Source organism: Oryx dammah, unplaced genomic scaffold, assembly GCF_014754425.2.
Source record: "Oryx dammah isolate SB20612 unplaced genomic scaffold, SCBI_Odam_1.1 HiC_scaffold_23, whole genome shotgun sequence".
Taxonomy (NCBI): domain Eukaryota; kingdom Metazoa; phylum Chordata; class Mammalia; order Artiodactyla; family Bovidae; genus Oryx; species Oryx dammah.
In genome coordinates this window covers 4,150,820-4,165,545 of record NW_024070207.1, presented here as the reverse complement: position 1 = coordinate 4,165,545, position 14,726 = coordinate 4,150,820, and the positions used below count along the sequence as shown (strand labels likewise).

Genomic DNA, 14,726 nt, shown 5'->3' with positions numbered 1-14,726 from the left:
TTAACACAGTAATTTTTCAAAGTACAGTGACAAAGATAATTTTATTTGACTCTGAAAATAATCCTATGAAAATAAACATGGATCACTGTATTTCCTCATTTATAGATGAGGAAACAGGTTTGGAGAGAGTAATTGACTTGGCCATGAAACTATGGCTAGTGATGGGCAAAACAGAAGCTAATATGCAAGTTCTAAGCCTAGTGTTCTCCCATCTTGTAAGGTTATGGCTTCTTCTTCCATTCATATAACTTAATTAGATATATCCTTCAAGATTCTTCTGTTCTAATTTATCAGTACCACTCTCAGCTTCACCTCTAGCACCAAAAATTCCTCCCTTTCCTGAAGTCTTGCTAAGCTCAAAGTAATCTCAAATGACATTATTACTTTTTATATTCATTGACAGAAGTATATTGCAACATTACATAGTACTCTGTATGTATATTTCCAGGCTACTCAACTGCATGACAAGCTCGAGCTTTCTGTGTGTCTTCTGAAGTGTAGGCATCCCCCTGGGATACCAACCATCTGTTTTGTTTGCCTTTGTTTGGACCTGGCTTTTATCACTTCATTGGTCTCTAACTTTCAGTGTCTTGATCCTTGGTAATAGACTCCTTTAAGGCATGACCAATCATGCCTTCACATGGACAAGGGATATTCCTTTTCCTTTGTATTTTTGGTAACTAGTATTTATTTACACAGACCTTCTTTTGTACTTTTTGATAATAGCTATTCATTTTAAACATGTAATCAGTGATACATTCCAAAATGCATACTAGAAAATACAAGTATACAAGAAAAATTAAACTAACAAGGGATATATAGAAACTGAACATGTTTTTCCTTTAATTATCACTGAAATTCCCTATTCATGACTGCTATATAACTAAACTCTTATTTCTCTTCATACTTCCTTGAAATGGCTTCTTTTTCTTTTCTGAGATCTTAATTTTTTTTCCCATTTTTTAAAAAATTCTTAATTGGAGGATGATTGCTTTACAATGTTGTGTTAGTTTCTACAATACAACAGTGTGTATCAGCCATGCATGCTTGGTGAGTTGCTTCAGTTGTGTCTGCCTCATTGCAACTCTGTGGACTGTAGCCTGCCAGGCTCTTCCATCCAATGGATTCTCCAGGCAAGAATCCTGGAGTGGGTTGCCAGGTCCTCCGTCAGGGGACCTTCCCCAGCCAAGGATGGAACTGCGGTCTCCAGTCTGCTCTGCATTGGTAGGCAGGTTCTTTACCCTTCCCTCTGGAGCCTCCCTCCCATGTGCCTCACATCCTAGCCCTCTTCAGTTCAGTTCAGTCGCTCAGTCGTGTCTGACTCTTTGCGACCCCATGAATTGCAGCACACCAGGCCTCCCTGTCCATCACCATCTCCCGGAGTTCACTCAGACTCGTGTCCATCGAGTCCGTGATGCCATCCAGCCATCTCATTCTCTGTCGTCCCCTTCTCCTCCTGCCCCCAGTCCCTCCCTATCCCTCTAGTTCATCACAAAGTACCAAGCTGAGCTCCCCGTGTCATACAGCTGTTTCCCACTAGCCATCTATTTTACACATGGTACTATACACATGTTAGTGCTACTATCCCAATTAGTCCCACCCTCTCCTTCCCAGGCTGTGTCCACAAGTTTCTACACCAGGCCAATTGGGCCGTCTTTCTAATTAGAATTTGAATTAAACACAAGGAAAGAAGGAATAAAATGGTTACAACTAATACAACCTAGAGGCAATTTACTGCAAAGATTTCCCATTCATTCCTGCTTTCAGCATTCTCAAAGCTGCCATAATTGGTGCCATAATTTTAATGGACAAGTTCTTCAGGCTTTCCTCACTTTCTAGTTGAGCTCCTCTCTATAAATTCCGTTTTTTGCTTAAATCAGGCACAGTCGCTTTCTGTTGCTTGTAAGTCAGTCACTTCAGTCGCTCAGTCGTGTCCAGCTCTTTGTGACCCCATGGACTGCAGCACACTAGCCTTCCCTGTCCAGAACCAACTCCCAGAGTATACTCAAACTCATGTTCATTGAATCAGTGATGCCATCCAACCATCTCATCCTCTATTGACCCCTTCTCCTCCTGGCTTCCATCTTTCCCAGCATCAGGGTCTTTTGCAATGAGTCAGTTCTTCACACCAGGTGGCCAAAGTATTGGAGTTACAGCTTCAGCATCAGTCCTTCTAATGAATATTCAGGACTGATTTCCTTTAGGATGGACTGGTTGGATCTCCTTGCAGTCCAAGGGACTCTCAAGTCTTCTCCAACACCACAGTTCAAAAGCATCAATTCTTCAGTGCTCAGCTTTCTTTATAGTCCAAGTCTCACATCCATATATGAATACTGGAAAAACCATAGCTTTGACTAAACGGACTTTTGTTGCCAAAGTAATATCTCTGCTTTGTAATATGCTGTCTAGGTTAGTCATAGCTTTTCTTCCAAGGAGCAACTGTTGTTTAATTTCATGGGTGCAGTCACGATCTGCAGTGATTTCAGAGCCCAAAAAATAAAGTCTCTCACTGTTTCCATTATTTCCCCATCTATTTGCCATGAAGTGATGGGACCAGATGCCATGATCTTAGTTTTCTGAATGTTGAGTTGTAAGCCAACTTTTTCACTCTCCTCTTTTACCTTGCAAAGCACATTCCTTATCTGATATACCCAGAAAGCACAGTGTCTAGGGAGAGCTAAGTATTTTTAAATGGTTTGTTCTTATGCAGATTATATGTTATTATACACAGAAAACAAAACTAACAAATGACCCTGAAGCACAACATTACTATTGGTTAGAATTTTAATAATCAACAGGTAAGCAGAGACCAAGCTAACATTGGAAACTCATCTGCATAGAAATGATTTGTATTACAGTTCAACGCCTTACATTGGTGACTCACAGTGATAACACTCTGCTGCAAATTAGCAAAGCCTTTTGTGATGAGGGTAGTACTTATTGTGACCATCTGAATTTTTAATATCATTTTACAATAAAAAACATCTGATAAATTTAACTGCTTATGACATGGCTCCTTTTTAACTATGTGAATTTTTTTACATAATCTATAGCTTCTCATGAAAAGTAGAAGATTACATTTTTAAATTCACCTAGAAAGGAAATAACCATTAGAATAATTTATGTAGGCAAGTGATATCATTTTAAAAGTATAGTCAGTACCCAGCAAAGAAAGCCCCCTCTGCTATTTTTATGAAGAAAAAAAATGTTAAGAAAAATCAACCAAGTAATCTTTTATAATATAATTAATTTAACAGCAATTCTAGCCAATCATACATCAGTAGTTAACTCAATTTCCAACAGATTATAAATATAAGCTAACTATTTCTACATACTTCAGTAAATTTCTCTCATTTTAGATATTTTTATCTATTTAGAATCCTTTCCATTTCAGGAACATCTTTTTAATCCTAGATATTATGGGAATATCATACATGTATATGATATTTCTCTTTCTTAATGACAAGTATTTCCCTGAACATAAAAATCCTACTGAAAAGTGGGAGAGGGAAAAAGACTTTTAAACATTCACTTCTTTCTCTTTTAGAACTTCTATTACTACATGCTAGTATTTCCCACAAGAATATTTTTTATTTTATTTGAAGTTGGCAAAAATCTTTGTGCTGAATCCTGTGAGCATACTTCTAGTGATAGATGTCAGACCAGCACTGTGTGGAAGAACTTTTATTTGACAGGAAGATGACAGGAAGAAGCCTCTATCCAAAATATAAGATGCAACTGTACAATCCTTCTGTGAGATTAATGGAATCTTTTGTTCCTACGTATAAATGACTTATTCATTATTGCCTCAATAAAATCAGTTCACGTTATTAATTTGAATAGTGTGAAATTAAGACACTTAGAAAGGTACACATTTATTCAAATTAGGACAGTTTGTTTTAAATGTCTTCTTTATATGAATTAAATGTGAAACAGACTAAAAATACAAATTTCCAATGATATTTTAATTTATGTTTTGGTAAACACCCACCAAGAACACTTTAAGATTCATTCACTGTGCCTACAGTATATACTCTAAACAACTAACATCTTGATAAGAGATGCTTGTACTAATTTAGAGTATATGATGTGCAATAAAATGAAATATTATTTAGTTTTACACTCCAAATCAGGGTGTGAGTTATTCTAATTTATTACAAGCACTGCTTTATTCTTGTTGGCATTATCAAATAATTTCACATGTCCCCTCATATCACAAGAAGAGGGACTAAAACTGTTTGTTTTTTAACAAAAATATAACATTCCAGACCATCTTCCCTATCTTCCCATCTTTCCCTATGCCTCTCAAAAATAAATCGGGAGTAAACAATACAGTTTCATTATGCATTTTTTTATCTACAAATGTTATTCTTTATATCTATCTGGGAGAGAACGACCAGGAGCAAATCATTTTTGATACATATTAAAATGCTAGCACATTTATATGTATTGCACATCTATTTAATGCATAAATATAAAAGAAATTTATACCCATTCCTAGATTGGGGATTCTTGTAATAATATACTCCAAGAACTAACCAAAGTTTTGTAATGTTTTCAGATGTAAAAGAAAAAAGAAAGGGGAAACAATGGTGACATGTCAAAGACTGACTGCTTGTTTTCAGATTTATCTCTCTCTCTAGCTTTCTTACAGGCCTCCCCCTCAGAGTCTGTTCAGTTTTCTTTGTGTAACAGACAGGTTTTTCCCTTGAATATGGTGGTTTGGACTAACCTAGAAATGGACCTATATCATCCCTTGTCCGTTTCTTTGTTTACCTTTCACAAGAATTAAAACCTTGAGAACAATACCATGAAATGGTTTAATCAAAACAATAAGAGAATTATCACTTGGTGTTTTAAACACTTTTAGTTAATGCACTAGATTCTTAGTATAAGTTTATTAACACAACACTTTCAACAAAAAAGAGTATTATTTTCTTAGAGGAGAATAAGCAAAGCATATTCAGAAAGAAATATTTGGCTATTACCTCACTGAACTTAGCTCCTCAAATACTTTCTGGAGAGACACAAAATAAGTTTGAAGGGATTAAAATACAACGTTGCATCTAGTTTATAAAAGCCATTTTTTTGGATCAAAAAACTCCAGAAAGATTTGATCAGCAAGAGCTGAACAGTATACTATAGAAGAATTTGCAGTCTTTGAGATTTTATTACAGTAAGGTTTTTAAAAATCATTTATCTGTTTTAAAGATGACTTCACTCAGTCATGTCCGACTCTCTGTAACCCCATGGACGGCAGCCTGCCAGCCTCCTCTGTCCATGGAATTCTCCAGGCCAGAATACTGGAGTGTGTGGCCGCTCCCTTACCAAGGGGATCTTTCCAATTCAGAGATTGAACCCAGCTCTCACATGCCATAAAATTCATCCTTTTAAAAAAGCATAATTTTTTGGCTTACATACTATTGGTGTTTAAAGTGACTTCTCTCTCGTAGATGAGATTATTGTTGTAAATTGGCATTATAAGATGTTCTCTTACCTTACAGAGAAAGTTGATCTTAAAACCCAAAGACTGGGCATTTCTTGAGCCTGAGTTCATGTAGTTTCCAACCAAAAGAACTAACTCTAAAAGTCTGTTAAAGCTTTCACTTTTCTTCAGTTCTTCACAGGCCAGAGTTACTGCTATGATGCTTGGCTTAATGTTGTTTACATGTTCTTCAAATGTGAGCTTGAAAAGAATGCTATTGAGACGAGGCCGCAACATTTTCACTGAGCTCATCTGTAAGATAAGGAATGCTGTATAAGACTATATATTATTCATATATATTTTCACATATATTCATATACATACATATATTCATATTTACATATATTTATATATATATTCATATATATATATAAAGCCCATTATTTTTCTCTCTAATGGGGATCATTTTATAGATGATACTGTAAAAATTTTGAATAAAATTAATTCTCTCTGGGTTTTAACAGTTGTATTTCTTTCTCCAGAACACTTTAACAAATATTATTCAATTTTAGACATTTCAAAAGAGTATTCTTTTTAAAAGTTAAAAAAATAGCTGCTAGGTTTCAAAGAATAAATGAAATCATTCTTATAGCATTAAGAAAATATTATTGAAGCTAGCCAGCTGCTATATGTTAATTGCATAATCATTAGTCATCAATAAAATTTAAAGTGCCAAAAATCTGTCCCTGAGGTGAACTATAAAAATGCACAAATATAACATTCAGTTGAATGAACAGCTGGGCCACATATAAAAAAACATATATGATGACAGATAATATAAGTGGAACCACATTTCCTAAAAAAAAAAGTGGCTTCACTATTACCTATTTCTATGCTGTTTGAAACCAGAAGACTAGCTCTGATTGAGCAGCTAATAATTTTAAACCTATGATCTATATTAATTTAATACATTAAATATTTAGATATGCTCTAAAGAATCTCACCTGCTTGACAGAATGTTACACTGGGATGACCCAGAGGGATGGTTCGGGGACGGAGGTGGGAGGGGGGTTCAGGATTGGGAACACGTGTACACCCGTGGAGGATTCATGTTGATATATGGCAAAACCAATACAATATTGTAAAGTAAAAATAAATAAATAAATGAAGAGCATTTCAGAGAAATAAAAAAAAAAGTTATGGTAAAATTACATGAACTTACTTTTAGGTACATTATTCAATAATTCTATATTGGTTTTCTTCAAAACAGTTCAAGTTTTTACTTGTTTTACTTGTTTCATAGTCTGGGTCCACATTCTCTATTCCCTTTGGTATAGTTCCTATGATAATTTCTTTTAGTCTTTAATTTCCCATAACTCCAGGTCATTTAACTAGTTTTCATTCACCAAATTAATTCTGGGAGAGAGGTGGGTGGAGGGTCAACACATAAGAACATACATAAGCACACACACAATGAAATTATTAACAATCCTAATTATTTTATTTTTTACATATAGCTTAACTTTTTAAAATACAAATGCCAGTCACAGAGTAGGCATGGGATAACTGTACACAACATGAAAATAATTTGACAACATAAATAAGAGTCCTTAGTTTAAGGACTCTTAAACTAAGAGTTCTTAACGGGACAAAATACCCCTCAAAAGCAGCAAAATGAGCTGTCAATAGACCCTATCTGCTCTAATACAAAAGTAAAGCATAATCTATCATTTTTCCTCTTTGAAATAAGTTTGGTCATTAACCACGGGTGTCTGCCTCTCAAAAAATTAACCTTTGCTGTCTGCTAATCCTCCCATATGCATTCACGCTTTTCATAGGCAGATATATAAAAGTATACTGGGAATATCCCTGTTACTAGGTCTGAAATGTAGGTCATATCACTCATCAATAGCTTCACAAAAACACAATCAGGGGAATATTCAAAGCATCATACTGATTTTTTCAGTACTCACGTGGTAAGTATAAGACACACCATCTACTCACAAAAAGTGTCCAATATAGCCTCAAACTCATAACACAATCACATGATAACTACAGCTAACAATAAAACTAGCCCACGATTTTAAATTAAGTGCTGGAGATGTCCACTGAAATAAGACAAAACTTTAAACTCTATGACGACAACATTTAACGAAGGCTTCACAGTAGAGGGGATACAAACAGTTAAATAATTAACAATTAAGCAAGTAGAGAGAAAGAAAGAGAAAATGAGTAAGCAAAAACAATTAGAGACCAAAAAGAAGTTGTAGAGAGAAAGAATTAAGTGAGAAAAGATTTATAGGTTAGGAATATACGAGGTATATACCTAGGGGCAGAATTTGAATCAAAGTCCGTTTAGAGTCCACGTAAACACCATAAAAATTGGAAGCTAACCACATTAAAGTCTTCATGAATGAACAAATGTAATCTCCCACGTATAAATTTGTGTGGGAATCTATCCAAGGTTCTATGTCTTTTTCTGCATTCATTTATGCCTCTATATGCCTCCATCACTGTTTCCAAATCCTTCCCCATTTGATTTTTCCTTTCTTTTTATTCTTACTTGGCTATCATTAGCACAGAAGCATGTTTTTTATCATTTTATTAATATATGTTTCAGTTCAGTTCAGTCGCTCAGTTGTGTCCGACTCTTTGTGACCCCATGAATCGCAGCATGCCAGGCATCCGTGTCCATCACCAATTCCCGGAGTTCACTCAGACTCACGTCCATCGAGTCCGTGATGCCATCCAGCCATCTCATCCTCTGTCGTCCCCTTCTCCTCCTGCCCCCAATCCCTCCCAGCATCAGAGTCTTTTCCAATGAGTCAACTCTTCGCATGAGGTGGCCAAAGTACTGGAGTTTCAGCTTTAGCATCATTCCTTGAAAAGAACACCCAGGGTTGATCTCCTTCAGAATGGACTGGTTGGATCTCCCTGCAGTCCAAGGGACTCTCAAGAGTCTTCTCCAACACCACAGTTCAAAAGCATCAATTCTTCGGCGCTCAGCCTTCTTCACAGTCCAACTCTCACATCCATACATGACCACAGGAAAAAGCATAGCCTTGACTAGACGGACCTTAGTCGGCAAAGTAATGTCTCTGCTTTTGAATATACTATCTAGGTTGATCATAACTTTTCTTCCAAGGTGTAAGCATCTTTTAATTTCATGGATGCAGTCACTATCTGCAGTGATTTTGGAGCCCCCCAAAATAAAGTCTGACACTGTTTCCACTGTTTCCCCATCTATTTCCCATGAAGTCATGGGACCACACACCATGGTCTTCGTTTTCTGAATGTTGAGCTTTAAGCCAACTTTTTCACTCTCCTCTTTCACTTTCATCAAGAGGCTTTTTAGTTCCTCTTCACTCTCTGCCATAAGGGTGGTGTCATCCGCATATCTGAGGTTATTGATGTTTCTCCCGGCAATCTTGATTCTAGCTTGTCTTTCTTCCAGCCCAGCATTTCTCATGATGTACTCTGCATAGAAGTTAAATAAGCAGGGTGACAATGTACAGCCTTGACGTACTCCTTTTCCTATTTGGAACCAGTCTATTGTTCCGTGTCCAGTTCTAACTGTTGCTTCCTGGCCTGCATACAGATTTCTCAAGAGGAATTTTTCAGTCTCCCTGATGGTTAAAAAAACCACAGAACTACTTGGATCAGGTGCTAGTCACCATATACCTCCCTTCTGGCTATGCCCTGTAAGACCTCTAGGAACCCTGAACATCAGGGTGGCTTTGGTCTGAGATCCACAAGGAATTTAAAGCCTAAGCTTACATAGATATCTTTAGTCTTGCTTCAGGTTCTAATACCATTTGTTTTAATTCATATCTGTGCTGCATTCATAGCTGTTTCTGGGCTTTGTATGTCAATGCTTGGTCTACTGTTTCTGGGCTTTATATTTCAATGTTTGGTCTACAAACCCAAAACAGCATGGATTTGATTTTTTTTTCCAATACCACCCCCAACCAAAATAATGTGACCAAAAGTACTTTAATATTTATAGTAACAATAACAGCAATTAACATTGAGTACTCTGATCCAGACATTGTTCTAGAAATCTGTTATATACATATATGTAGATTTGATTCTCAAAACCACCCTAGGAAATGATTATTCCCATTGTGTGTTAGTCGTTCAGTCATGTCCAATTCTTTGTGACCCTATGCCCTGTAGCTCACCAGGTTCCTCTGTCCATAGAATTGTCCAGGCAAGAATACTGGAGTGGGGAAACAGTCCCTTCTCCAGGGGATCTTCCTGACCTAGGGATTGAACCTGGGTCTCCTGCATTCCAGGTGGATTCTTTACCATCTGAGCTACCAGGAAAACCCATTATTCACGTCTCCTAAAAATGAGGAAAGTGAAGCACAGAAATACTAAATAACTTGTACAGAGTCAAATTGTATATTGAAGTTCTGAACTCAGGCATTTTGGCTACAGAACTCAGACTCTCAATACCTACACCAGGCCACCTCTGAAGTCATATTGAGAGTGGTATGTATGACTTGTTGAAAAAGAGACCACAGACAGAAATACTGTTAAGTTTTCAAAAGGTCTTAGAAACAGGTAATGCCCTAGGATGTTGACAGTAGAAAGGGAAAGAAAGCAACATATACAAGAGGAAGAATTAAAGAAGCAGCAAAGGGATTTAGTAGTAAATGATCAGTTATTGGAGGATAAAGTCAAAGATGGTTCCAAGATGTTTAGTCCTTTGTGAGGTAGAATACTGTTGGCATTAATGAAGGCAGAAGGAAGTGCCAATTTGGTTTGGCTTACTGTTTGGTGTTTATGTTTGTTTCAGAAAATGAGGGTAGATGAATTTGCTTCCCTTGATCTGCTATCTATACTCCAGTAAGTCAGTCAGGGACTAAGGCAGTGGGGGCTGGTAGGGTATGGCTTAGTAGCAAATTCAACCAAATGAGTGAATCTAGACAGTTTTGCAGAGTCTGACTGTGTGAAGCTAATCCATCTAGTTTCTCTGCTTCAGTTTCCTCATTTTTAATGAAGGGGAAAGTCCTGCTAAGCAGTTTTGTTTTGAAAATTAGGTAGGAGCCAAACATATGAGCCATATATGTTAGTTCCTTCCTTTTTTGTCTCTGTCTTGAGAGCTGTGGAAAGGTGAGGCAGACAGTGTGAGATCCACAAATAAAAACCATTACTTGGATGTTACCAAGACATTTTTATTAGCATTTAAGTGAACTTGGTTCACCATTCTTTCAGACACCAGTGTATTTTACTTCTAACAAAGACACTATTAGATTCCCATTATTAGGATATGGATTAGGACATGACTTGGTGGTCATGGAACAACATTAAGACTCTAAATCTTGAAGTCATGTTGAAATCACAGAAAACACAATGTAATTTAATACCATTCCTTGCCTATATTTTAACCTGAAGAATTACTTAGAATTGGCTCTTATTTTCAGTTCTCATCATTCAAGGTTAAAATTGACATACTTCAAGGTTGAATCACTAAAACTGACTATTTAAACGTGTTCCCTGATCCTTCCAGCATTTGCCCCTCCAAATCATCACATCAATAGTCAAATGAACCTCTATAATAGGGAAATAATATTGCTTTCCTGATATTTTGAGTTTAGCTATTGTTATGATATCTGGTAGCATTCAGAAATTCAGTCCTTGAATTTAGGAAATAAGTATCAGAGTTGGCAGATTTTGGAGTTACCAGAATATGGTGGGAGGCAGGTTGTTGATGATGGAGAAGGCGATGACACCCCACTCCAGTACTCTTGCCTGGAAAATCCCATGGACGGAGGAGCCTGGTAGGCTGCAGTCCATGGGGTCGCTAAGAGTCGGACACAACTGAGCGACTTCATGTTCACTTTTCACTTTCATGCATTGGAGAAGGAAATGGCAACCCACTCCAGTGTTCTTGCCTGGAGAATCCCAGGGACGGGGGAGCCTGGTGGGCTGCTGTCTATGTGGTCACACAGAGTCAGACATGACTGAAGTGACTTAGCAGCAGCAGCAGCAGCAGGTTGTCGATGAGGAGTACATAGAGAGAAGAATCAAAGACTGAACACAGGTCCTTGCATATATCAAACATTCAAATATTTGCTGATTGATTTTAAAAGCACTCCTGAGCTGGCTGGCTATTTTCTGGATCTTGTCCCAAGGAAGACAGGCAGGTTGCCTATTGAACAAAATCAACAATGGATGGTAATATTTTACGGTCCCCAAAATGATGTCTTCAGCTAAGATGTCGAACCCAAAATCCTAGGGAATTACCTTTCTTGACTGCTATTACTGGATACAATCTATCACCAATCAACCTCATTCAGGGAAGAGGTTGTGCATTATAAGAGGATCACATCTGCCCTTTGAACTAGCAAAATATTTTCCTTCATTTAGCCACTAAAATAAAATTTAGTGCAGAGCAGGTAATAAATATCATATGTAATTTGAAAGAAAATCTTATAAAATTAGTGAATGAATGGATGTGCTCATTAATACAAACAGAAAGTCCAATATCAGCAAAAGACAGGATTAGGAAGCAGATGGACAGTGTAAAGAGGCATCATAGTAAGCTGATGGGGCGTAGTAAGAAGGTATCCTACTTCCTATGTAAAGTAATTAGCTACCAAAAGGGTCATCCCAATGATACTTCCCAGGCTTAATAACAGCCCCAATTCAGAGCTCTAAATAACTATTTTGAAAAATAGGTTGAAGAGAATTATCCCCTTAATCCTCAGAGAGGGAAAGAAATCATTCGCTGTATTCTCTAGACTCAGAAGGTAAATTAAGTAGAAGAAATAGGACTTTTGAGTTACACAGATCTGGACTTGAACTACAGTTGTGTTACTTTATAGTTACAGTCTAATGCAATTTACTAAATGTTTCTGACACTTTATTTTCCACCAGTAAAATGTGTTCCTTAAGTCATTTATACATGTTTCAGTAAGACAAATGAGACCTTATGTGTAAAACCGCTGTCATGATAGCTGACACAATAGAATCACTCTAAAACAATAGCTATTATTGCTATTATTCTCTTTACTCATTCTCTGAAATTACCCCAACAAGGTACCATGGTCCCTGACTGTTCTCCAAAACCTGAGATGAAGTTTTTCTCATCCATTAAGGACCATGTGTCACTAGGGTTTGATGAAGAATGGCCTTCATTATCTATTGAGCACTTTGTAAATATCAGGCAGTGCTCCTTTCAGTCAATTTCAATGCATCATATAAATTTTCCACTAGAAATGTTAGCAGTGAGAACATGTTACTATAAAAATCAAGAGACTTATGGAGGAGGTGAAACTATATAGACTCTCTTAACAGAAGCCACTAAACAGTATGCTTTGATCATACTAATAGAATTTCCTGCAGTCAGAAGTATGAATTTTTATGATCAGAGCAGGGCAGACTGACAGACAATAGCTAAATCTCCATTGGAGGATTTGTCTGTGTAAGGGAATGTCTTAGATAACTGAAGCAGAGAAATCATAAGAAGCAGTGAGTGACATCCCCAGCCAGTTACAATTATTAAAAGACTCATGTCTCATAAAGGTACTTGAGTGCACCTAAGTGATACAAGGAAATATAACAAAAACTTGGCTGCAGTGTATGTTTGTTTTTCCTTGTGGTCCCTTGCAGCATTTTAGTTGACTGGCATCCTTTGTTTTATAATTCACTCCTTGAAGTGCTGTGGGATGCTGACCAAGGTGTTGTATTATGTAGGGGATTTATTTGTGTTACAAGATACTTGTCTATCAAATCGCATCAAGCAGCTATCATGTCTTCAGATGATCTGCACTGTATTAAAAAAAAAAAGTATACTGACAACTTTAGTAAGAGCAGCCACAAGTTGGTTATTTCCCCAAAGAGTTAGACACAATTTTGTTAATATAATTTGAATTTTATACACTTGACTATCTATGCAGCTGATGAATATTGATGTTCTGCCAAACTACTGTAAGATTCCAGAGAGAAAGAAAAAAGATCCAAGTGTAACAGTCATGTGTGAAGGAGGAGGAAGCAGTCCCATGCCACTCCTGAAGTCATGTGTCACTCACTTTTAAGGTGATTTCTATTTTCTTTCATTTTTCACTGCTAAGATACTCATTTTCAACTGCCATCACATGTGAGCATAAGTGATCTAATATCTTTAATATATAATATTAAAGATTCATGGGAATTAACAGATATATTTGTAATAAGTACATATTTGTTACAAAAGTGTTTCCCCTGATACCTAAATACTCTTGGGACCCAATATACATTAAAATTACAGAATAATTTTGTATCAGTGACTATAACAAAGGTGACGTAATGAAGTGATGATAAAGAAGAGTCAGTTTAAGTTAGACAGCAGGCAGGTCTTCCTATAAAAGTTGTGAGACCCAGACTTGAAAACTGAGCTAAACTCTGATGTTTGGAAGCACGGAAATATTTAAAACAAGGACGTCTGTGATTCCCTGTCAAATAAATCATTATTATTCTCTTTTAGACATAACCCCCTCCATGCATGGAGCCAATGGTAGATGAGAGTCATCAGTAATCTGTAAAATGAAGCTTTGGAAAAACAGGGTTTTGAAAACTGACTTTATCCCAGAAAAGCAATGATGTGCTCATAGAGAATATTTTCCTCAAATAGAGTGATATGTGGAAATTATACATCAGCAAATATCTACTCATTTTCAGTCTGGAACAGAACATGGTAACAATGTTGACCCCAAGAGACACTGGAAGCTCAAAAGAATTACATGAAGAAACGGTAAAGAATTTCCAAAACATCATTCTAACAACTGTCTGAGGCCAAGAATGGCCATTAGAGCACCTGTGATACTAGGCTATTATTTTAAAGGATTACTGATATATGGATAGGGGAAAGGGGTGAATTTTTCATTTTTAAAAATTTAATGAAAATCAATCAATAGAAAAATTGATTGACATCCACAGGCTTTATCTGAATATTCATTCAGTTTCAGATGATTTTATTTTACCTCATTTTATTGTAAAAGCTGATGGAAATAAGTCATCCTGTCACAAAATGGATTATTATGAGAAGTTATTGAAATGAACCAGAATCTGAATACATGGATTTGAGAACACACCATGGTGAGTTTTCTTTTACTTGATTTCACAATTATTAAACAATCTTTTTATTTTAGATAAAAATGAAGGTACATCTAGAAGTAAGAGCTAGCATTCATATTTACAGAAGGAATGAAAATAGAAACAATCAAGGCATTACATATCAAAACACTGAACACTTTGAATGAAAGCAGATAAAGAAAAATGCAATTTTCCCAATGAATATGCAAACTTGAATAAT

The 14,726-nt window shown here is 36.5% G+C and overlaps 1 protein-coding gene across 6 annotated transcripts in view; it reads right to left on the bottom strand.

Moving 5' to 3' along the window:
• Positions 1 to 14,726, bottom strand: part of DIAPH2 (diaphanous related formin 2) — a 968,119-nt gene that overhangs the window by 465,456 nt on the left and 487,937 nt on the right. For all 6 annotated transcript variants that reach the window (XM_040266684.1, XM_040266683.1, XM_040266685.1 and 3 more), the window contains one exon: positions 5,498 to 5,737. In XM_040266684.1, coding sequence (XP_040122618.1) covers positions 5,498 to 5,737 — 240 coding nt within the window. The remainder of the gene's footprint in view (positions 1 to 5,497; positions 5,738 to 14,726) is intronic.